The sequence below is a fragment of the Dysidea avara genome, chromosome 12, assembly GCF_963678975.1.
Source record: "Dysidea avara chromosome 12, odDysAvar1.4, whole genome shotgun sequence".
Lineage (NCBI taxonomy): Eukaryota > Metazoa > Porifera > Demospongiae > Dictyoceratida > Dysideidae > Dysidea > Dysidea avara.
In genome coordinates, this window is record NC_089283.1 from 9,273,002 (window position 1) to 9,298,873 (window position 25,872).

At 38.1% G+C, this 25,872-nt stretch overlaps 1 protein-coding gene across 1 annotated transcript; it reads right to left on the reverse strand.

Moving 5' to 3' along the window:
* Positions 1 to 5,363: 5,363 nt before the first annotated feature.
* Positions 5,364 to 22,401, reverse strand: LOC136240906 (uncharacterized). Its single transcript, XM_066031972.1, has 4 exons — positions 22,284 to 22,401; positions 22,078 to 22,218; positions 6,011 to 6,161; positions 5,364 to 5,577 (listed from the first exon to the last, which is right to left on the reverse strand). Exons 1-4 carry the CDS (start codon positions 22,363 to 22,365, stop codon positions 5,490 to 5,492), a joined length of 462 nt encoding a protein of 153 aa, XP_065888044.1. The 5' UTR covers positions 22,366 to 22,401; the 3' UTR covers positions 5,364 to 5,489.
* Positions 22,402 to 25,872: the final 3,471 nt, after the last annotated feature.

Below are 25,872 nucleotides of genomic sequence, written 5' to 3' on the forward strand. Positions count from 1 at the left end.
ATTATTATAATAATAATAATAATGTGAAGAAGAAACAAAAGCTGAACCCGACCCTATCACTAACACTAAAACTACTTTTCGCATCCCCTAAAGTTGATCTCAGGGCAACCTACTCACTGCTACTAGACACGTCCCCTAAAGTTGAATGTTCAGGACAACCTACTAGTTCTGTCAATTATACTCAAAGTACCAAAATTATACCAGCATAATAGGGCCACTCCAAGTCATACCTTAGTTTCTGGTCACTCCTTAGCCAAGAAAAGGATGTAGGCAGGCGGATGATCAGGACTATAGACTCTTCAGTACATATAGTTATGTCCAGTAATGTATACTGTTATGACACACTGTATAGTTACTCAATTTATAGCCAATTCATGTTGATCTTAGTGTGTTAACCAAGCTTATAATTAGCATTCTTAAAGCACAATAAGTTATGCTCCTTCAAAAATGCACTAGGAAAATTGTTGCTAGTTACACTGCTTTGAGCACAACAATGTATAGCTAAGCATTATAAAGCTGTTACAAAAGCTATTAATAGCTTTAACACTTTAGAGGCATGTACTATACACGAATCAAAGGTGCTAGGTGACAGTTTGTGAGTTTGGTTTTGCAGCAAAGGGAAGAGATATGTCTACCTTTTAAACTAAAAATATTCAACATGTCACTAATTTTTCAGCAACAAACTGTTTTTGGCTATCGAAGTGATATAGCTCTTCCTAAAAGGACGGCAGAGGAGGAAGGGGGTGGGATTTGCCTCAAATTCCCCATTCTTGATCTAGTCTGGTATTCTCTGATCTGTATCAATATGCAGTACCAATCAGATTGCTTCCACACTGACTGTGGCTTCTTACCATTCTTGGTAACAGCTTTAGAGTTAATCATATTCACAAGTGAGGTCATGATATTATCATGACCTCACTTGTGAATATGATTAACTCTAATATTATCATGACCTCGCTTGTGAATATGATTAACTCTAAAGCTGTTACCAAGAATGGTTAATCATGACCTCACTTGTGAATATGATTAACTCTAAAGCTGTTACCAAGAATGGTTAATCATGACCTCACTTGTGAATATGATTAACTCTAAAGCTACCTCGCTTGTGAATATGATTAACTCTAAAGCTACCTCGCTTGTGAATATGATTAACTCTAAAGCTGTTACCAAGAATGGTTATGGTTATGGTGATTGTGAATCTAGTAATGCAGTTATACTCATAGAAGCACAAACTGCACAAGTCCTAGTATTGATACAGACCACTATGCTCGCTATGTGGATCTGCCATTGGGATAATCCCCACAATGGTTAGTTGATGATGAATCATCTATGTGCTCTCAAATATCATTTTTAACTAAATAAGGCCACGAAAGAGTAACTATATGTTTCTGGTTCCTTCCTTGTCACTTTTTTGCTCAATGAATTGTGCAATCACCATACAATATATCTGTTGAAAGGTTTTCAAGTCTTATAAACACTCTTTTCTTATAAAGATAAAGATGCACTAACTTTATGCATTAACTTTGTTTTTCCCTATAATTCCATGTATTGCTATGTCTAATGTAGTGTAGCTACCACATGAAAAAGTTGCAAGCCTGGTCAATTTTAGGGAATTGGTAGGACCAGAAACATATAATTAACTTTGCACGGCCTAACATGACAAAATACATCTTCTTCTTGCGGTACTACTGTGATCACTGATCAGCGCAACAAATGTTTGCTGCTGCAGTTAACTCCAAGTGTTTGCTAATGGCTGATAATAGTCAGGTAAATTCTCTTGTACAATTTGTTTAATGGTACCTGCTGCCTAACCCAGGAAGACAAGAACCTACCATATTTCCTCAAAATACAATTGAATTGTATCCACCCTCAAATAGCTCAGTGCCACAAAGCTTTGACTAATCTGAGTAAAATTGTTGCTGATAGATGTTTACAGGTAGAAAAGAGATTGTGTGGTGTAGTGAAACTGTTAACTCCATTCAAGAATGCTAATGTCAATAAGCAAAGTCTTAATCTGAACGTACTAGCTAAGTGTTAACTAGCTAAGAAGTACTGCACTGCTGGGTAGTTCATGTTTTGATTGTAGTAAGTTGATTACAATAAAAACATGGTGTATAGCCACAACGATACTTTGAGGAAATACAGTATACTTGTGTAGGTCCAGGACTGGAGCCCAGAGATTTTGAGCGGTCCAGCTATCTATGGACTGCAATGGAGGTCATAGTCTTTTTATTGATCTACTATGATCTTTAGATTACCTTGGTGATACTCAACTGCATGTGCCAAGCTATGGGGTCTGGAGACATGCTCTCCCAGAGAATGTTTTGAAAATAGATGCTCTATCTGAAAGCTATTTTAAATGTAAAGCCTCTTTCTCCTTTTTGTTAACATCAAGGACATACAGTACCTATTCATTCAATTTCTATATACTTTTAAAAATTCAGTGAAAGTTTAGTCTTTGAGATACAGAAGCCATTGGGATTGTAATTGCTAATGCATGACATATATTTAATGGCCTAGATTATAAGCAGTGTGATTAGAAAGATGACTATATTATATACTGAATGCTCTATTAGAGTATTGCTATGGCTGTTCTATTAGAGTATATTCTGATGACTGCTCTACCGGATATTAGAGTATCTCGATCTTCCACAAATTCAAGTAGCTGAAAAATAGCCTGGCTCCAGCCCTGTATAGGTCAATTATTTATGAGGTAATGTTTTACTTGTGTTTCATAGATCTATCGGTTTGGTAGAATGAGTAACAAGAAAAACATATACCATGCAGAGACAAATATATCTGGTCACCAGATATTTGCCATCCAAATAGGCCTGACCATAACTCAGTTTGCTTAGACATAATGTCTTAGCTATCAAAAGGAATAGTTTATGTCTTGTACTGCTATAGCTAATCATAAGTACCACTTGGTTGCTAGGAGACACTACATTCTTACAACCCCAAGGGGGGTGGCCATGAATGTACTAGGCCTACTCCCATTCAATTAGCAATGTTACAGTAGCTCACAAGAGCAATAAATGATGTAAACAATAGATACCAAAATTAATAACCATGTACAATCTAAGTACTGTATCTAACTCTTAGTTGAAATGTCCCACTTCGTCCTACCAAGTCTGCACATGACTGGATATTATGACCACTCTACTGCAATATTGTTTCTGATACCATGGCAGCTAGCTGCAATCCATGAGGTACATCAGATAGGGTATATACTTTGTATCCATATAGGAACTGTGATATAGTGGTCATCCAAACTGATGATTAGGTTATACAGTGACCGGTTAAATTTAACAGATAATATACATACTGCGCGCATGCTGTGCTTTGACTTCATAATTTGTAGTAAGCAATCAACAGGACTGCATGTGCATGTGAAACTTATTACTTTGTATAATCAGGTACACAGAAAACCATATATAATGGACCATCACTTAGTGACCACCTCTAGCTCATATAACTACAGCTAAAAATTAATGTGTTTCATTTAAAAAAACTTTATTATTGAGGTCACATTTTTTGGTTTGAGGTTACCATATTCACGATGGTTTGCTGTACTACTTTACTTCATTTTTCCAGCAAGACTAGAACTGTATGAAAATTAGCTAGCAAAAAAAAAATCAGAGTTTTAATATAGTACGTGTGTTTTAGCTATTTGCATCACAAACCATCTTCCCCTTTGTGCAATTCAATATATACAAGGGATCAGCTGCATACCTAGACTATATGTTTCTAGATGATAAAGTCATCACGCACAGAGGAAGCCTGGTCAACAACTTAAGACATAGACATGAAACCTGGTATTCGGAAAACTTTTCCCAAGTTTACAAAACATACTGTATATGACTTGACATATGTTCATATTGTGTAATATACACCACTGGCACCATTGCTTTGCAACCATTGCCATACAGCATAATTAAATATTTCAAGGGGAAGTTTTTCGCTTTTTCAAGGCCTTGGAGGTTAACAGTGAAAACTTTACTCTCGAAAATTTAGACCTCCACATATTACATACGGGATTATTTGTAAACAAAATTGAAGGCATACAGAGGAGAGCTGCAAGATTCTGTCTTAAGATTGTGCACTGCCTGCCTGTAGGATGACTTTCTGATCTGATAAATAAAATTAACATCAAGTGGCCTTACATTTATATGCTACCGTGTACGTGTATCTTTCCTATTGTTAGGTTGTTCCGTTGGTGAGTGTGCTTGGTTGTACATACCCTGGGCCTATACAGTGGGTTTCATGTACTTTTGAAAAATGTTTGTAGCGTATGGTGGTTTGCATGTACATAAATTGAATTGTAATACTATTGAAACGTTTTGCACTACACAATTTTCCAATGCACATGAAATCCACCGTATCACGTATTACACACTCAACCACTATAATTGTTTTCCAGAATGATTACCACAATACAGTATGGCTACTGTGCTTGAAACATTGTGTGTCTTATATGTGACTGGATCTGCAAAAACCCAACACAATCGTGCATTTTTAAAATTCCTGTTTATTAAATATTTATAATCTACTTAGCTAAGTGTACCCTCTGACAAAGTTTCAGCCTCATATACCAATAGCTTTAGGAGTTACAGCCCTACAAAGTAGCAACAATAAAAAAATTGAAGTGTACAGCAAGTATAGGGAAAATAAATTACAGGCGCCTACAAAAACGGTTGTAACATACCAACAAATTGAGGTACGGAGCTACAATTTTCACCATCGTGTTTGCCATGAACAGGGGGATCAATTACTGGGTACATTTTTCCTTTACTCATCCTTCTTCACTGCATACAAAGGCAAAATTCGTGAAGAAAAATCTATCACGTATGATCACTTCAACGTGACATAAACAAACACTCATAACTTCCGTATCCTTGTGTCTACTGCAATGAACAAAGATTTTCCAACTCCTCTTGAGCAGGCAAATAAGATGATATCCAAGGTTTTATTGTTAGTCCCTTCCTTCACTAAGAGGTGTTCAAAAAATTGATGGATATTTTTTAATAAAACACAAGTATTTTCACCCAATGTATTTAATGCTTTATATTGTAAATTTAGGCAGATCCAGTCGCATATCATTTTTAGGGGGAGATTCTGAAATTATGTGATTGTTTCCGAACATAGCAATGCTGGTGTGTATTATATATAATTTTTGACATATTATAAATAATTATGATCTTGTGACATCACATGCAAATATGTATTAGTAAATTCAAAATGGTGGCACATATTTTGCATATATCATGCTATTGACGGTGAAGTTATACCGTCATGATAGTTATCATAATCATGATATGTTGTACCCTACAGTCAATCATTACGACAATGCCAACCCTGATAGCTTTAGACTATAATGGTAGTTAATGAGAACAATTAAGTACTACTAACAACTAATTGCAATGTTTTATCCAACAAAAGTTATTACTCATGCATCACACAATAGTTCTTTGCCACTCTCCAGATTCCTTCTAGCGTTTGGGAGGAGTCTGACTGTTGGCCATCTCAAAGTAGATAAGCCACTGTCCATCAGGTTCCTTGCGCCAAATAATGGCAGTACTACAAACATATTTCATATAATATCATCATAGCACTATAAGAAACAGTGTGCAATTAAAGGTGGCAGACAAGCAATTGTTGCTATGATGTTAATGCCAATCAATTTTTAATGATTGCTGTGCATTATTAAGAAGCATTATGATGTTTTGAGTTGCCATAATGCAAGCTATTAATGCAAGCTATTGTGTACAATTCAAAATGTTTTTTTAAGGACATTGTACAGAGGTGAATACTGGAGTACAACAGACTACCAGCACCACAAAGTGAAACTACAGAAACAAAGTTGAATGGCATGATGAAAGAATAGTAGCGGGAGACTAAACACTTAAACATTCAGGAAAATACGTATTATAGATTACAAACAGATGCATACATGAGACATAATTTTTCATAACTGATCATAAACAACTTAACATTGCATGTAATTGCTTACTTCATCGTATCCATTACTTTGCCATCTTTGTCAAACAGTTGAGTTTCATGTGTGTCAAAGATATATTCACCCATTATTTGCAGTTCTCCTGAAGACATTTTAAGCTCTGCAATTCCAGTCTTTGATCCCTGTTCTACTACTTTCCCAAGAGCTGTAAAATTTAAGTTTATATGATATTAATGGTTATGATCTACATAGCCATTCATTGCACATATTTTAGGTATGCATACATTATGTCTAAATAATTTCGGGGGAGTAATTGGTAATAAAAAGAATCAGAATAATAGTACGATTCTCAGGAATAATTCATGGGAAAATTTCATGAAGACACAATGCTGGAATAAAATCGGGAGAAATATCAAGATACTCTAATAGAGCAGTCACGTACCCTAACAATACATTCTAGTTAAAACACTGCAGCAAGTGCAATACGGAAAGTATAGCACGAGGTTGTGGTCGAGAGACAAATATAGCACAAGGCAAAGCCAAGTGCTATATTTGGCTCGAGACTACATACACCTGAGTGCTATATTTTCCGCAGTGCACAAGCGTACGCAGAGTATGAATCTGGAGTTGCTAACAAGAAAATGTTAACTGTTTTTACAGTTTATCACAACCTGGAATGCCCAATGGCAGTGAGAAACTAGTGTATATTCATGATTAGTCGCAGAAAGTTAATTTGTAGTCATTCACGCCAAATTATCACACAATTTGTGATCTGTCAGATCGAGAATTCACTTAGTAGTGGGACAGGAAGACAAGGAGAACGACAAGGATGGTGTACGTGAGTAATGGACAGTTTGTACAGTCATTTAATCGTTATTTACAAGTGTGGACATCAATGTGACAAAGTGGAAGGTGTCAATATCAAGTGGCCACTCAAGAAGTTGCTGGACTTATAGTTTAGTGAATAATTTAAGACTGAATGTAGTGGAATTAACAACATTATATTTTGTGTGTGTGGATGCCATTAATTTGTTAAGTAATAAAGGTGAATCACTTCAGATATATATGGACTGGCAATCTTCATTGTACTGTTATAAACACTGTAAGGCTGTTTATGTGCGTTAATTTGCTGGCTAAGGATTGTCAGCAGATTTTTTTTTTAACTTTGTGGTTATATAACTGCATAGAGGTTACCATTAAGGTTAGCAAACCATAATACCACAGTGGGATTCCCTGTTTAATGGTGACCAATATTACAAGTATAAGAAAATATTAGGAATTTTAAATTAGAGTAGGGACAGTGTTAGTGCTGCAATAAAAAATACTGGATCAGAGTAGTACGTAATGTCCAAATGCTGTAAAACAATAAGAAGTGAATATCCCTACTGTGCTATACTCAAAATGCACAGTAAAGATATTGTTTTACAGCATTTAGACATTACGTACTACTCCGATCCAGTACTTTTTATTGCAGCACTATACACTGTCCTTACTCTAATTTATAATTCCTAATTTTTTCTTATACTTGTTTGTAAACTTTTTGCAAGTTCATGACCACTAAATAGCCTGCTTTTCACAATAGAGTTAATCACAGCACTATATACTAGATTATGATGCATACAATACCAACTGATTAGTGGGTGTGGCTCTAAATAAGCCTGCAGGCAAAAACGGACATGGATTCGTGCATACCTACAGACTGATAAATGGGCGTGACTACCATATGCCTACAGACAGTAATTTACATAAGTGGGCATGGCTAACAAAAAAAAAAGCAGGGCTATCTTATGACATGTTACTACACATTATCATACTAATTAATTTAGCACGTGATCCAATCTGGGTCAGACCCAGATAATCTGTAAAGCAGGACCTGGATGATCCGACTCAGTTTTAACGCTGTTGCTAAACTATATTTTTTGATTTACACGTGGCTAGTTCACCGCGAGTTGCTCTCACTGATCGATATCAACTACCAACTTCAAAAACCACCAATCCACATGTGTTTAAATAGTTTGGTGCAACGCTAAACTAACTATGTGTATTCGAATAGTTTGATGCAATATACACCCGTAGATGGAAGCCCTACTGTAGCCTATTAATACTATCAGCAGAGAACCTTGACTGATGGCCATGGTAAAGAAGGATAAAAGGCAAGACAACAGCACAAGCATTATATGTTTATCAATATACCAAAGGTTTTTTCTTCATTGAATTAGAAATGTTTCTGTGAAAGAATTAGGGTTGTAGCTGTAGCCAGTTTTCTGCTACGCTTGACTGAAGGCATCAGGCAGGCAGGCAGGCAGGCAGGCAGGCAGGCAGGCAGGCAGGCAGGCAGGCAGGCAGGCAGGCAGGCAGGCAGGCAGGCAGGCAGGCAGGCAGGCAGGCAGGCAGGCAGGCAGGCAGGCAGGCAGGCAGGCAGGCAGGCAGGCAGGCAGGCAGGCAGGCAGGCAGGCAGGCAGGCAGGCAGGCAGGCAGGCAGGCAGGCAGGCAGGCAGGCAGGCAGGCAGGCAGGCAGGCAGGCAGGCAGGCAGGCAGGCAGGCAGGCAGGCAGGCAGGCAGGCAGGCAGGCAGGCAGGCAGGCAGGCAGGCAGGCAGGCAGGCAGGCAGGCAGGCAGGCAGGCAGGCAGTCAGGCAGGCAGGCAGGCAGGCAGGCAGGCAGGCAGGCAGGCAGGCATTAGATAATTCCATTGAATAAAATTTTATTTTTAATTATGTAGCAACTTGACAGAAACATTTCAGGTCAATCTGAAGGCACTTTTGGGCTTAAGTTTATGCAACCATTACTGTCATGTTGTTGTGAGGAAAAATCGAGGCAGGTTTTGGGTTATATTATATTACAGGCTACACCCACACCTTCACTCTCCATAGTTTTATGGGATTATGTTGCAAGATTTGTGAGATGTAGTGCCTTAAAGCATGCAGATTGGAAACTACCAGGAATGCAGCGGTGAAGGGCTATTAAACCATATGCTACTCCAAGGATTTGTAGTGCTTGTCTTCTTCCTTTGGCATTTAAACCTAAGGTAGAAGCTGTGGTGACTACAGTCAGCCTTAACCCCCTCACCGCCAAATTTGCAGAGGCTCCAATCTACTGTTTCTAAACTGCTATAACTTACACACCATACCATATAACTATATATCAATTTACTCGCTGTAGAACAAGGAATTCGATTATGAAGTTGTTGTTTACACAAGAGCAACCACAAATCCATTATATAACTTTAAACTATGAAAATCGATCTAAGTGAAACCAAACGTGAAATTTCACTACTTTACAGGCTAGCACTGTTTATAATAACACAATAAACATCACTAACCAGTTTACAGTTGAAGCGATTATCTCTAAGTCTGGTTTTCCAGCATTTGAGCAAGTGCACATGCGCATACAAGCACGAGGTCACTGTTTCGAGGCGTACAAAAGTAGCAACACGCCACTCCAACCTATATAATCCTCTCCTTACTGTTTCTCCTTATTAGTAGTGCCATTATCACATCGAAGAATCATCTACAATGCTTGTTATCGACATTCTGAAAGTACACGATTGCATCATCTAACCGTGCAATAGTGCGTGAGAGACCGGTTATCCTTGTTCCTGTTCATTTAAGGGCATGCCCACTACAGGATAAGCACAGGGGCTACTAAAGCGTTTGACTGAAGTTACAGAGTGTTTAGAATGTGATGCTATGGGCGTTTATAATTGAAACCACCATATGGCGGTTGTGGCAGTGAGAGGGTTAATTAACCCACAGCTACAAGTCAACTGATGCCCATTACCTCACCCTGATGAGTTGTTTTCTGTAGGTAAAAGTACACAACTTTAGATTTATCAGAAGCCAAATAGAGGAGTAAGCCAAAAGCTGCTCTAGCATAAACACCCAGAAAGGATTGTGTGCTTTTAATCCTTAAACCCACAGCCATTTTAAAAATGCAAGCACTGAAAACCCACTGTCCAGTAAATTGGATTTTATGCACGCCTTTTAAAACAAACTCCCATCCAACCCAGAATGTCATGCTGTGCCTTAAAATTACAAAAAGTATCTCTCCGTCTTCTCTCTTCACATAACAATGGCACAATTAGCCGTACTTCACCTTATCAACTTTTTCTTGATGTCATGTTGTTCATCATGTGACAGTGATTCAACAGATATCACGTGATTTATTAAATGGCCAGTGATGATGCAAAGTTATTTCAAATCTTCGTAGCAGGTGAGTCTCTTGTTAAAACTGTATGTGACTGGATCTACAAAAACTCAACACAATAGCACAAGCCTAAATTTCCAGTATAAAGCATTGAAAGCAATTGGTGAAATATTTACGTATTAATGAAAAAATTCTATAAATTTTTTGAACGCCTCTTTCTTAGTGAAGGAAGCGACTAACAATAAATACCTGGATATCATCTTATTCGCCTACTCAAGAGGAGTTAGCAAATCTTTGTTTCGTTGCAGTAGACCCAAGGATATGCAAGTTATGAGCATTTGTTTACGTCACATAAAAGCAATCTTATGCGATCGATTTTTCTTCACTAATTTCGCCTTTGTATCCACTGAAGAAAGGCGATAAAACCAACTTACCCAGTAAATGATTCCCCTATCCATGGCGAACACGATGGTGAAAATTTCAGCCCGTACGTCCATCCATTCGTAAGTTACAACCGTTTTAGTAAGCGCCTGTAATTTGTTTTCCCAATACTTGCTGTACAAATCAATTTTTCTGTTGTTGCTACTTTGTAGGGCTATATATAGCTCATAAAGTTATTGGCATATGAGGCTAAAACTTTGCTAGAGAATACACTTGGCTAAGTAGATTACAAATATTTAATAAACAGGAATTAGAAAAATGCACTATTGTGTCAGGTTTTCGCAGATCCAGTCACATATAAATATACAGTTAGATAGCTTGCTCCTAGCCAATTAATAAATCTGTATTTCTAAGAGACTCACGAGATAAGGCTGTTTTGAAGTCATGCATGTAAATAGCCATAAAGTGTTGCGTGTTTTAATTTTTTTTTTTTTTTTGTCAAATCCAGGATTAAGGGTTAACAGGTTGCCATAAGGCATTTCCTCATCTATATTTCAGAATGTGATGGAACAGATCCTTCCTAACATGCCAAGTATAATCTGTGATATTCTCATTACAGGGAAGGATAATCACAGACTAAAGTATGCATTGAGCTTCAAGGAAAGTGGACTCACCATCAAGATGAGCAAAAGCCTCTACCTCCATCCACCCTTCAGTGCAATACCTGGATAAGGTCATTTCCCAAAACAACATTCAACCTTTCATGTCTAAAACAGAAGCCGTCAAGCCACGTACCTTCTGAACCACTATGGTAAATTCATAAGGTGTCTGGCAGACCTTAGTGTTCCCCTTACTGGAAGCCATTGAAATACATAAAAATGCATACCTTTTAAAGCACAGACCCTAAAAAAAAGGTTACATATTAAGTCAGATTACTATTGAAGGAGTAAGTATCCTCTACTCATGGCTACAAGTTAAGAGAAATGGAATCTTTACTTGCCATGTTACACCACACACCTTCGAAATAACAACTTGCTATCAAAATGTGGCACAGAAAGCATATAGATCAATCATCACAACAGTGACAATACTGTACAATAGTATAAGCTGCTAGCTAGTGTAGGAGAGTTTAGGTAGCTTTTAACACACTAGAGTTATTAACCATTATAATTTTTGTGGCATCAAGCAGTTGCAAAAGCATTGTGAGTACTATTCACTACAACAATAGAAGCTGTTTCTTTACACCACTGGTCACTACACCTATGTATATAATATTATACAAACCAGCACAAATACAGAGGTCTTACTCACTGCAGAAAAGCTGTCTTCACAGTATAGGTTACCATACCAAAACCACAAATCACCCTTGCCACCAAAATTTCACACAAAGGATTCAAATCCAAAGTCCCTACACCATATACTCATTTCTGATTGTCTTCTGTTCACTAAACAAACAAAGCCAAGTGGCCACATTATTACACATATTACAAAACAAATTCTTGTGGTGACATTATGGCTTCTTTTCATGGCCCATTAAACAGACAATCTGCTTAAGAAAAAAGGTGTGGCTTGAGAATGGAGTGAAACCTGTTTTGATAAACTGAAAGAAGCCAGGTACAACTACACCTGTTTTGGTCAGAGGAGGGTGGAAGCTGTTTAAGCGCCGTTAAAATAAATTATGCAAAATGCTCATTTTCTTCGATTAACTACATCGTGTAAATGGTGTAACGAAGTATGGCATCATTGTCTTGTTGAAGAATATATATACCTGGTTAGTACAAGCATACTACTACTACGTGCGAAAGTGTTTGATCAGAAAACTAAGTGATTTACAAAACAAAGTATACCATCGTAATGCTTACACAAAGTACAATCTAAATATCTAATGATCCCCAGTGATCCCACTGTTCACTAATTTTGCATTGCGACTATTGAGATTCACATGAAATTCTAAACAGAGGTATGCAATTAACGTAATATTTTCGAGCAACGCTTCCACCCTCCTCTGTGTTTTGGTCTAGCATGTGAATGCAGAACAGTTATCTACCACAATGGTAGTGAGAGAACGATTGCTTATGCTTCCAAGACACTCTGCCAGTGAAAGGAACTATTCACAGAGTGTGAGGCCTCAAGTATTGTTTTACCAGTACTTGTATTTTCTCTCCTTACAGACCACAAACCACTGTTATATAACCATATTCGATAACATCCCAGCAATGGAAGCAAGCAGACCCCCAAAGGTGGGCTATGCTTCTTTTGTCTGCATATTATACTGATGAGTTCAACCAACCAAAGAACATGGCAACACACATACGCACAAACTTTCAGTAGGGCCTGATTAACGACTAGCAAAATCCAGCCAGAGTGGTGATTTGACCCTCCACAAATATGCAGTCTAAGCATGTGAGTCATAGGAGACACAATAGCTGCACAGTGTCTGGAATCTCATCACCAGAGACAGCCCACATATTATATTATAAGTGCTTCTGTATCTTGCACCTGTGCCTCCTTTCAGCCAGTCTGGCCACTAATTAGTTCAAAGATGCTACATGGGAAACACTACCAATGAATAAACTAATCAGGACAGTAAAATTGCATGTTCCTTGTCCACAGTGCTCAGCAGTAGCCAATAATTTCCTGTCCTTCTAGTTCCTTCCTTGTTACAAATGGGCACCTTTGATCTGTGCCACGCCCCATACCACAAATCAGTTATAACAAACCCATTTGGTTTGTAAACCACTCCATCCTCTTCAGTGTTGTGTTTACAAATCTGATAGCTAAACCTCATGGGTGTGTAACAACTATATAACTTGTATGACATCCTGCCATGTCATGTGGTATACCCCTTACATTGTCTCGAGTAGACACAACTTTTCAGTCTTTTTTGGTGTAGATGGGGAAAACTGGTCTGGTACACTTGAGATAGAATTTCTGGTTGGTAAAGCCCTGAGCAACATGTTTTATAGGCTTCACCGATCAGCACCCAACGTAGACCCCAACCCTATCTGTGCCGGCATAATTATGGTATCTTTCCATATCAAAACTAATGTACATAATTTGTAAAATGAAGCCTTTCAAGTGTTTACGCATACTTACCCCGTATATTTACATTACGTAATTTTTTTACCCAGGTATTTGCTCACCTGACTGTCTGAAGCTCGGTCTGAAGTAGTGTTTGACTTACCTTGGTACGCTCTTGGGTACATTAGAATCATAGCGAAACTACCTAGAATTAGTAAACCAACTGTGACACAGCTGCGAAGGATATACAACGATAAAACAAAGGGAACAACTGACTAAGCAAGATGCATTTCTGCGTTTAAATGAAGCATTAAAACTGCTGAACTTGTGTGAAGTATTATGGCGTGTGCCGAGTGCAACAGTTGAGAAGAAAAGGCAAAAACATAGCTATACTACTGTCGTACGACTTTTGGGACGGGACAAACAAGAGTCTGGCGAAACGCTGAATTCATACACTTTTCCAAGCTGCTAGCTATACTGTAGTTATATTATTTTGTATAAACTGCTGTACGCAATACTCTTGTTTCTATGCACACTTTGTTCTCTTGATCGTTTCACATGTTACCAGCGCAACGTTTACTAACAATATGGCGGACCGTGACTACAACCTTAGAAAGCGTGTTGTTAGTGATTACCGCCAGCTAACAAGCTTAAAGCTACCAAGAAATAGTAGGAAGCAAGTTGCTCAGAAACTGTACCCAATTGAGGTTGTTGCAAGGCGTGAATCTCAAGTAAGAATACACTACATTGGTTATGATGATGACTATGATGAATGGCGTGAAGCTGACGACTTGGTACCTTTAAATCAAGATGACAACAGAACCAATACAAACCATACAACAATCATACAACCATTCAATTTACACTTTGAGCTGGGGGTAAAAATTAAACAGGCTTTAGTGTGTGGCAAAAAGCAGTCCCCAAGAGTCATCATTGACATTGGATTTGACTATCTTCTGTTTCAGGGTGGCCTCCAAGTAGCCGGTGTTACTACAGAAATGGTTCGTGGTATACAACGATACACACTGAAAAGGTACCATGATCTGGATCATCTCTTAGGAGAGAATTGGCACTACCGGGGCATTAACAGTAGGGGTGACTATGCTTTCATCATACTTGATACAATTGAGTACTATTTATCAAAACGAAGAGCCATCACAGAGTATTCTCCACCGGCACAATCATCCAATGAGATCACACCACATAAAATATACCCAGGATATAGTTTGAAATTCTCATTTGTCCGTGGATATGGAAACAGGTCTACATTTGGTAAAAATGCAAGCATTTTTAGTTAATATGTACTAACATTGTGTAAGTCATACTATTAGCTACAGGTACATGTTGTCATAATTATTCATACCAATTAATACACTTTGCATATGAAAACAGAATAAAAATATATATAATACAGATACCATTGCAACAATCCACAATATATAACTAAAACTTGAGCAAATGGAAAATGAAACATTGAAATGAATGAAAGTGGCCAATCTTGCAGGCTAGAGAAAAACTTTGTTTAGCAGACGGGCTTGTTACAAAGAACACCTCTTTGCAAAGATCACATTGCAATAGTGACCCTTTCAACTTAGGCCCTTACAGTTTTGATCTAGAGTAGAGCCAAAGTCTGGATCCGCCCCTGCAAGTACCAAACTTACAGTACTTCATGACCTTACTAATAAGACCACTTCACTATGTAGTAGATCTAAAAGCTAGACACTTCAGTTACTCCAGGGTAGCTAGATTTCTAGAGTAAAGTTTTTGTTCTACCTCGCTATGTACAAATGCTCTCTTAATAAATGCAACAACACTGAAGCAAGTTTGAAGGTTAAGAAAGTAGTCAAGTTGTTTTAGAGTGGCCTGAATGCTCACCGTTATTGTCTGAGTCATCGTAATTATATTCTTGGCAGAGTGACAACAGGTGAGGGGTGTACACTATAGTGTACATGTTTGTAATATTTAATATGCAACAACCAGCTTACGCATATGCCTTTCTTTGGGGACTCCAGAAAACACAGAATAAGGAATAATGAGAGTAGAATCTCTAGTGCTGCCCCTGCCCCTATCAGTTTTAATACTTAGGATGGAGATTTCTTAGGATGGAGTGTTGTCACTAATAAATTCGGGCAGTTACTTGCATGTGATGGGTGTTATAAGTAGCTGTAGCAGAAAGAACTTATAGTGTTGTAGCGATTTTGTAGTAAAGTGTATTAGAAAGTATTTTAGCTCAGTTAGATTATTCTAGAGTGGTTAGTTTGTACTAGAGATTGCCCTGAGGATCGCCTTAGTGATTCTCTGTGCTATAGACTGTATATAGTAGTAAAATGTTAAGAATATAATTCCGTTATTCCGCTGTTCCATTATTCCGTGTTTTCTGGACTCCCCTTTCTTTGTTATCCTTATACAGTGGAACCAGTCTACACTGGCCAAGATTTCTTGGCCTTAATAGGCAGGTGGCTGTATTAAACAGGTACCTAGGCTATTGGTTTGCTTACAAACGACATGTTTGGTGATAATTTTACTGGCCAGTTTAGGCATATGATGAGCGACCAGAGTAAATCAGTTTTGCTGCAGTAATGAAGGCAGCAAATCAAGGAAAAAGACATGACTGCATGTTAGCACAGATTCTCTAAAGTTCATAAAGTAAATGAAGGTAACCTGGTCAGTCACATTCAACTTATCTACAAAATTGAATTTGGGTACAAGCAATATACATTAGTTTTATGGTAGCCTGGGCAGTGATTTGATGTCCCTATATATTAGAGAGATATCACACAAAACATATGGCCTATTACAGATATATGGCACAACACATCTGGCAGTGAAAAATGCCTATAGGGTAACTTCCGTGAATTTCTGTGCCATGATAGTAAACCAAACACCAATAAAGTCTTCCTTTGTCAGAAAACATGCTAGAAAAGCAAATAAGACTTAAATCAGCACAGAAAAAATCACACTACACTGCTTCACAGTCAGCTGAGCTCTCATAAAAACCTGATCAGGACTATAACTACTACTTTGGTACACATAGCTACTCTGGTGTACCATCAACAAAACTATTTGCAGTGGTTTAAGAGATACATCTGAGTTACAGCCTATCAAAGTTGAGTTCACTAAGTTACTTCTAAATAAAGACGGAGTTTTTTGACTCACTGAATCGACCCAATGGTCAGAAATCTTAACTGTTACGCATGCAGTTTCGAGTGGCCATACCTGTCAAGCCTAAGGTTCACCATCACAAGCCAGGGGGAAAGAAGAGGGCAGTGCATCTGATCCTGCTGAATCATCGTCCTCCTTTATTACAGTGATCGTCCTTCATACGATAGCGAAGTGCATCTCCATAGCATGGTCTCGAAACTCACACGTGAAACACGAAGATGCTATGCTTTATTTAGAACGAATGGGTGCATTAAATGGATTGAAGTTCAACCGAGGTTTTCAATAGCTTCATGGGTACTTACAGAATGAAGTGAACGTAGTTTATCGCTGGATTGTGACATATGGTATGCAGCTGTGCGTGATCGTCAAACGATGATTTATCAGTAGCCAAGTTGATCCTTCCCGCCTAGTTTCACGTGGAGTGTTCGAATTACAAGGAAGTAGTTACTCCTGTATAACCATTTGGGACTGGGATCAAAATGGAATCTAGAGATAAACCAAAGCGTACTGAAACTGGCAAGAAGCTAACTGGTATTAAACTAATATCACCATAGATTAAAGAGTACATGCTGAACGAATATGTGGTTGCTCATTACATGTATTGTATTGTTACTGTTGTGTATCTTGCGTCTGTCACGTGTACACATAGTTTTCCATTGTGACATGCATATAGGATGAAGGTTTGTACCTGTTTAAGTAAATATAAGTTGAAAATATATAATTATACTTGTATACATGTCCTTTTGTTATGTCCACGCTGTTTACATATGCTACACTTTTTTTCATTTTTAATTCTTTGAAATCCCTGATCTTCCAATAGTTCAATTCTATTTCTTTTTTGTAGAATCTGTTGTAAAGCCTGAATGTCATGGTGGTTTGTTGATCTCTGGAATTGTTTGGTGGTGATGTCATTTAATTTCTCCACACCTTGCTGGTTGAAAGTGGTAATGCTGCCATACAACTTCATAAACTCTGCAACATGCATGGAAAATGAATGTATGTATGGAGTTGCATCTTTTGCTTGATAGACTGATGTGAAATCATTTACCCAGGCTTTTGTCTTAGTACTTATTTCATCAGATTCACTATCTTCTTTATTTATATCATTGATGATGGTAAAAAAATTGCTCCATAATTTTTGAATTTCTTTGATGTTGGGAAGAAGTGGAAATAGTTCGCTCAGATCTGTATTTTTGAAAAGTCGGATTTTCTCTGGACCAGTCAAGTCACGATATTTTAGTTCCTTAGTGTCACCATTCCATTTGAAGTGTATCTTACATGTCTCATTCAGATGTTGTTCGTAGATTTCTAAATTTGTCTTACTTTTGTTTTTCCTTTTCTTGTTTAGGTCATCTTGAATCCTAAGGTCTCGTATTAGCAAGTCAGTCAGATTGTCGGATATGCGGAGAAACAGATGCAACGTATCTATTATTACCCTTTGAATGGGAATAAATGGAAACATTGGTGTGTGACAACAGTTGTACCTTTCTTTGCTGTGTTTCCCCAAGGCGGACTTTTCTGAAATTTTCTCAATTGTGCGGGCTCCTTTGCTGACATCTGTAAGTGACCACTCCATGGTCATGTCATCTCGCTTATCTTTAGGACATTTGCACCACACACAAGCATATTCTGCATTTGCAGCCTCAATTCCACAGACAATTGCCAAGAACTTCAAATCTCCTCCAAGGTAAAACTCTATGTTGTACTGCTTGCCATCTACTTGTATTACATCACAGTTTTTTGCGTCATTGATGATGTCTTGTAACCCTGCAGCCAACTCTTCATATTTCTCCATGACCTTTAGAATTGCAACACTGTAATTCCCCAGTACAGAGTTAGCCTTTTCCCCTTCATCAATCACTGTAAAAGTAATATTGACCACTTTTATCCCTCTTCCAATTTGTGTCCCATCTCCGGTTAATTTTATCCTAATAGTTGATGGAGTTAACTTTCCTGCTTTGGTGTTCTGTTGCACTAGGTATTTTATGCGGTGTTTTATTCTTTCTTTTATACTTTGCTGGACCCCAGTAATGTTGTTTGGGCAGTTTTTTATCGTAAACTGAGAATTTAGAGATGCTGTTAATGTTCTTACCTGGCTAGAACTAGGCAAATCGGATAGCATACTCAGCTCATGGTATGCTTCAAATGGTACTGTGAACTTGTCTTTAATGTATAAAGAAGATCGCACTTTGTTGTAATCTGATGTGAACACGGTTTTTGTTCTTGATAGCTTTTCACTACTGAGGTCATATGTTTCAGAATGTCCAGCTTGGTTTCTTACTTCTAAGGAACAGGGATCATATCCCTCAGCACGTAAGTAGTCTGTAACTTGTCCAACCATCTTCTTTCTTCTCGTGAGCTGATGTTGCCTTGTGCAGTCCTCAATTGGCTTTTTCAAATAAGATCTCTGTTCTCCAATTATTTTCTGTTGTTCCTGTACTTTGCTCTCCAGATCAGCAACTCTTTGTTCAAGGCATTTTCGTTTTCGTGTTTCTGTTTCCAATTGTTCTGATTCTCGTTTTCTGCTTAGAACTTGATGAGCAACTTCGTTTTCATTTACCGTTAAACACCAATCTGACTGAATCCACTTTTGTATTTGTGTATTTCGATTGTTTGTTCCTAACCTTGTGTATAGCTGGCCCATTCTCCAAAGCTTTGCTCTGAATGCAGCTCTGATAGTGTCTGTGATTTGAAGTTGTATTTTGTTATCTGTTAATGCTTTAGTGATCACTCTTTCCAAAAGAAGTTGGTTTGATGTTAAATTTTCTGGAGTGACTTTTGCTGCAGGGTCTTCAGTCAAATCTATACGTGGTACGCCATTCTTCCCTGGTGTCAATATGTTCCATAAGTAGAAGCTATAAGTAAACATGTGTATATGATGTATAAGTACATCTTGAAGACTGTAGGCATTCATTCATTCATTCCAGCTAGGAGCTTAAACACAACCACAGAGGCAGGGTAAATTAAATGACAACCACAGCCAAAACCGCATTAGGTAACACTATATTATCGCACTTATAGGGTTACTCACTTGTTAATGTTGTAAGATTGAGCGAGAGTTTGAGCCATTAGCACAGTCAGTAAACCGACTACAACCGCCATAAAACCGATATCATTTCGAAGCGCCAAAAACAGTAATCATTTCCCGCCGTGCTAATGGACTTAGGCGATTGGATTCTTTGTTGCAAAGGATTATGTATTGAGCTCTTCACGTCACGCGATGCAGTCGCTCAATGCGCGTCCTTTGTGGTCGATTTACAACGTTTAAACCCACCTTTGTTGGAAAGTAGGTTGGATTTTTATGTGCTAAAAAGACCCCTAAATAAGGTTCCGACCGTACAAATGGACTTTATCCATTGGACCCTTGGGTACAGGGGATTATGTAATGAGCACGTCACCAAGTCCAGGTCACGCAATACATTTTTAATGGAGAAGGGACCGACCGGGCGGCATTTCTTGTCATTTTACAACCTCTAAATGGACTGTTGTGATGAAGGAGAGTGAATTTTTGTACACTACAAAGATCTATAAACATTATTCCAACCGTACAAGACAGAGTTATAATAAGGTACTGCTATATTTTGTCCTTCTGCATTCCTGATTGAGTTCTCGCCGTTGTTTATATTGATATAACGCAACCGTGATTGCAGTAGTATCCGGAAAATCTGACACAAGTTTTGATATGCACTGTCTGGTAACTTGTGAGTTCGAGGCGATTTTGGCTTGGCTCGCTCCATAGATAGTATATGACTATATACTATCTATGCTCGCTCCAACCCTAGCTCGCCTCAAATTCACTATAAAGATACAGCGAGTGTTTGATACTCGAGTAAAAAGGATGGGTTGACGGTAAAATAGCCATTCTAGCACCTAAAACGAAACCGGCACAATATCCGCTCACAATATTAATAAGGTAAATGCGGGTATTTCCGGACAGCGTACAATTCCGGACACTTTGGTACCTTTAGGCCACACCAAGTCAAACCTTAGTTTCTGGTCACCCGCCCGCATGGAAAACTGGAACCCCAGTTTATGAGGACTATTATTAATATTACAGGCGCTTAAGTGTACGTGACCAGGGACAGTGATTTTTAAACACTGCAAAAGATCGAGATACTCTAATAGAGCAGTCAGGGATTCTAATAGAGCAGTCACACTACCCTTAACTCTAATACTAGAATAGACAGATACTACTATAACGTTTCTGACTTGTCCTTGATTAGCTATATAGCTATTAGTAATGCTTCTGTTGCCAGTAAGTAACTTCAGTACAGTATGTATGTAGCATTGATCACTAGCCTAATGATCAGATATACCATAGCTTTAAACTTTCCTAACAATTCAGATGTGGTCCTCTAATGATTAGTCTAGTAACTCTTCTAGTGGATCTAAACTTGGACTTCCTTATCACTGATATACTGACTAGAAATCTGGTAACATTTGGTGAGCTCAAACTTAAACTTTTCCATGGTTAAATAATTGCAAGTATGGTCCTAAATTAACAAGTGCATGGCATCCCTTAGTTAAAACATTAACTTAGCTTTCCCACATGATCACTGAAAAACACTAGCCTGGAGCACTCAACAACTCAACTCAAAACTTTGACAGCTACTTTACTGAAGGTTTGCTGTATAGAAGGCTGGAAACACATGCATATATAGTTGGCTGAGACTTCACATTTGAAAGAGTTTCTGATGTGTTAATATAGTTTTGGATTATTATTAGCTAGCTAATAAATAATTTTATTTTTTTATTATTTATTTATTTTTATTTTATTTTTTTTTCTCCCGGGCTGGATGTACTGCCCTTGCCTACCACCCCCAGCACCAAGGAGCAAGTGTGCTAATAAATAATAATTTCCTGACATAGCTAATGAAACATTTCATTTGTAAAGCAAAAGTAGCTACATGAGCAGACCTTTCCTATAGTGTTAGCCACACATTGTTGTGCTCAGCAGTGTAGCTAGCCATCAACAATTTTCCTGGTGCATTTTGCAGAAGCATAATTAACTACTAATGCTATAAGAATGTTGGTTGTAAACTCAATATGAAATGGGTAAATTGAGCAAAATTAATAACATTACAGTATTACTGGTGTATATGTAAGAGTCTATGATAGTCCTGAAGTCCTGATCATCCGCCCGCCCGCATCCTTTTGTTGGCTAGGGAGTGACCAGAAACTAAGGTATGACTTGGAGTGGCCTTATCAAGCTAGCCCAGGAACGAAACAACGGATTGCCTTGAAATTTCTGCTGTGAATAGCTATTCTTATAGGGATTATAAAAATCTAAAAGTGTGTTCTAGTTGATTCATTCTTGGGTGCTATACACGAAGTGTCCGGAATTGTGCGCTGTCCGGAAATACCCGCATTTACCTTACACGATCTCGCACGACTAATCCCTTGTTGTACTCACTTTCTCGTCCTTTTATCGGTTTACTCCCGGCTGGGACGAATGTAGAATCCTCAGTGTGGAGTTTGACAAGTGTATCATAGTCTTGATTTTTAAACGCAGTAACTGCTTTCTTTTGTTGTTCCTTAACTGCATCCAGATCAGCTGTAGGTAATAATACATCAACCGTGTGACAGCGCCACTGATGTTATTACTTTTTAATTATGCACCTTGAGTTACCGGCATCTTGGTGTACACTGGCTCAGGGATCTTATACTCTCGCAAAAAGCATCTCGTGCCCAGCCAGGTCATTTATAGCTGGGCCGCTGCGGCCGGAAACGTAATGACTATCCGCATGATCTAATGGGAAAATCCCAGCCTACTGTAGGGTTGGCAATGAAAAATTGACTTGTCTACCAGTGGGCTAGTTTTTAAAAGGTGGGTTTGGTAGAGAGCAAATTCTTTCGGGTTAGAAAACGGAACAGCGTACGTAGTCTCGTTCCCAACGACCTACGCGCTTGATCACGCGAAGATTGCGTGATTGATTAACGCGTGGGAGGCTGGAGACTAGTCTGGCGCGGCCGCCCCTTCGCAAATACGAAGGGGAGGCCGCGACAGACTAGCTGGAGACCAAGATGTTTTGGAATCACGTGCAACTACTAGGTTATAAAGACTCTGCACAAACATGAGACAGTGGTGTTGGGATACGCATAATCTTTCTCAGCCAAAACTTCATCATACAGCATTCCTAAGTACACAATCCCAAGCCGGCATAGTTTTGCCACACTTGCTAGCCTTCTTGGTCAACAACCGACTATTAGAGTCATACTTCAGTACAAAATGGGCGATATCCACAGTGACAAAATTTGATGTCATAATTGACAAAATGGCATTGTTAGTGCGAGGGCTTCAGAGACCATGACACACATAATTTTAAATAAATGTTGTAGCTATGTAGTTTTCTTTATACGTGGAACCAGGAGATAATAAAAATAAGTGTGTTATATACTATATGTGTCTCACCTTTGCCCTTAAATTTTATAAATGGAAACACTATCTCACCCAATGTCTCCCTGTACAAAGTCCCCTCACTAGCACAGCCATTCTGTTTTGTGGTGTCAAAAAAACATCATTGTGGTTATCGTCCATTAATAGGTTGTGGAAAGTTAGCATGGTACTAGCTAGAAGCTGCACTGACTTTCAAAGGTTTTAAAATCGAGTCATTTTGTTTAAGGTAACCGGGACTATAGCTGAGATAGCTAGGTCGACAAGGTTGTTTTAGGATGCATGTATGGTAGGGTTGGGTGATATTTATTATTAATAATTTGTGGCTTGCGATTATTGCATGAGTTATTTATGCGATTATTGTAAACATTTTGAAAAGTCGGCTGCAATGTCAATGTTTTCACTGAGAATTAGTTTACTAACATAACCTCTGTTAACCAATAGACATGATCAGTAATAATATGCACAAACTGCATCATATTAAATGACACCCAGAATAGACACAAATTAGATGATAAGCTAGTGTGGTAATTATTGCAGTATTGCCTATGCAATAATATTGTGAAGACTAAATATACTAGCTATTTAAAAAATTTTAAATTTCTAAAGGAAGTAGGGATTGATATACATGCTACAAAAACTAAGGAAACAAGCTCAAAAATGTTACAGCTGAAATGAGAAATGATCCAGCAGTAAAAAGTAAGGAAACAAGATTAGACGACTACTTGCTAAAATGAGACATACTTTAATGCCTACTTTTGGCTAGCATCTTGAAATGAGACCATCAAATTAGCCAAAAGTAGGGATTAAAGTATGTCTCATTTTAGCAAGTAGTCATTTAATCTTGTTTCCTTACTTTTTACTGCTGGATCATTTCTCATTTCAACTGTAACATTTTTAAGGTTGTTTCCTTACTTTTTGTAGCATGTATATCAACCCCTACTTCCTTTTGAAATTTTTAATTTTTTAAATAGCTAGTTTGTTTACTTTTTTGTCTAGCTTGCTAGCTATATTATACTCTTTTTGTTTTGCACATAGCATAAATATCACTTAAAGCAGCTATCTATTACCTTCGTAAGCAATAAGCGCCTCTAAAATAATTATCGTCTTGTCTTTTAAAGCTATTACAGCAACTGTTTAAGGCTTCAGCTGCATTTCTAATGGCCTAAATATTGACGATTTTACAGTAAAACATCGCTGGAGAGGGTAACCCTCGCTTTTAGAAGTCTGGATCTCGAAGTAGATCCGTCCCTCAAAGACATTATTAGCTAGCTACCTCACAAAAAGACGACTACCCAGCGTTAACAAATGCTAGAGACAATTCCTTGGGTACTACACCCATTCACCCTCATCTTACGCACACGTATTCGCAGTCGTTAAAATCACGTGTTTGAGTTGTGGCAAACCACAACTATTAAGCGCCGCAATTATTAAATATATCTTTCGAGAAGAACAAAGAAGTGGATGAATGATTAAAGCAAAGCAGTGAACAGAACGTAATCGGAACAACAGATTTGTGAATCCGACGTCATTACCTTGACTGTCTGAAATTTCTGGAGCCGCTACCGCGTCTTACAGCAGGCAGGCTGGCAAGTGAATTTTGAAATTTTTAAAACTCACTGTACATCGAAACATTCAACTTTTGGCTTCGTTTACCCAAGGTACAGCATCATTATAACAGTACTAATGCATTCCAGGTGGTTTTTTCGAGTAAAACTTATTGCAAGGCCATTTTTTGAGGTGCGAAAATCCATGAAACCATATGATTTCTTACCAACCCCTACTATACAGTACTATCGTACTGTATGATGTAAAAGTTGTATTACAAATGTTTAATTAGGCGATATTGGCGATTTATTGAAATATTTCCCAACCCTAATGTACGGTTACATGCATCTTGAGCACACTTCAACTGCCTGCGTGGTCTGATGGTCCCATATCAAGTTGGAGATATAAACAGAGTCCAACGTTGCTCTGCATGGTTTCTGCATAACAACTTTAGCATAACAGCTAGTGTTAAACCATCTGAACCGGCCAACTTTAGAGATTAGAAGAAATCAATCCAACTACATAATAGTTTTACAAATTTATCAATAATATAATCTCAGCACCTCATGACCATCTTAGTTACCTAGTCATTTACACCCACTCATGAGGGTCATAGCATGATACAGCTGGCAGCTAGAATGAATACATATACACCTACACTCCTTCTTTCCATCTACCATCAGACAGAACACCCTCTCAGAAGAAATTGTTAATTCCCCAGATTTTGATCATTTTAAAACACTTTTAGAAATTCATCTATTATTAGGTCAATTAAATGATTACATTTAGCTATCATATACAAGATAATGCTATAGAGCATACATATTAGCAGACAAATATTTTCATTCCACTATGAACAGGTTCTAATAGTTCTTGCATGACAACAAAAACAAGTGAAGTCACATGTACAAGATTTTGACCAATTGAATTGTTCCATTTTTGAATTTCAAACTGTAATTACCGCACGTGATTTCCACTTTCAATTTTTGTCATGCAAGAGCTGTAATCTGTAGTATGCTAGACTAAGTGCTTGCACGTGATTCCAATCGCAAAAATAACACTGATTCGGGTTCTAGTCGGTAATTCATTAAGTTGCCTTTTGTAAGTCAGGTGGTCAGAATTAAGATATTTGTAGAAAAAGAATCAACCAGATCCAATGGCAGATACAGGATGGGGCGTTTGGGGTTCCCCTCTCCCTCTCTTTGTGAAGGAGCTGTACTTCTTTTGATTGAAACACTAAAGCTTGTCAATCCTAATTAATGAATA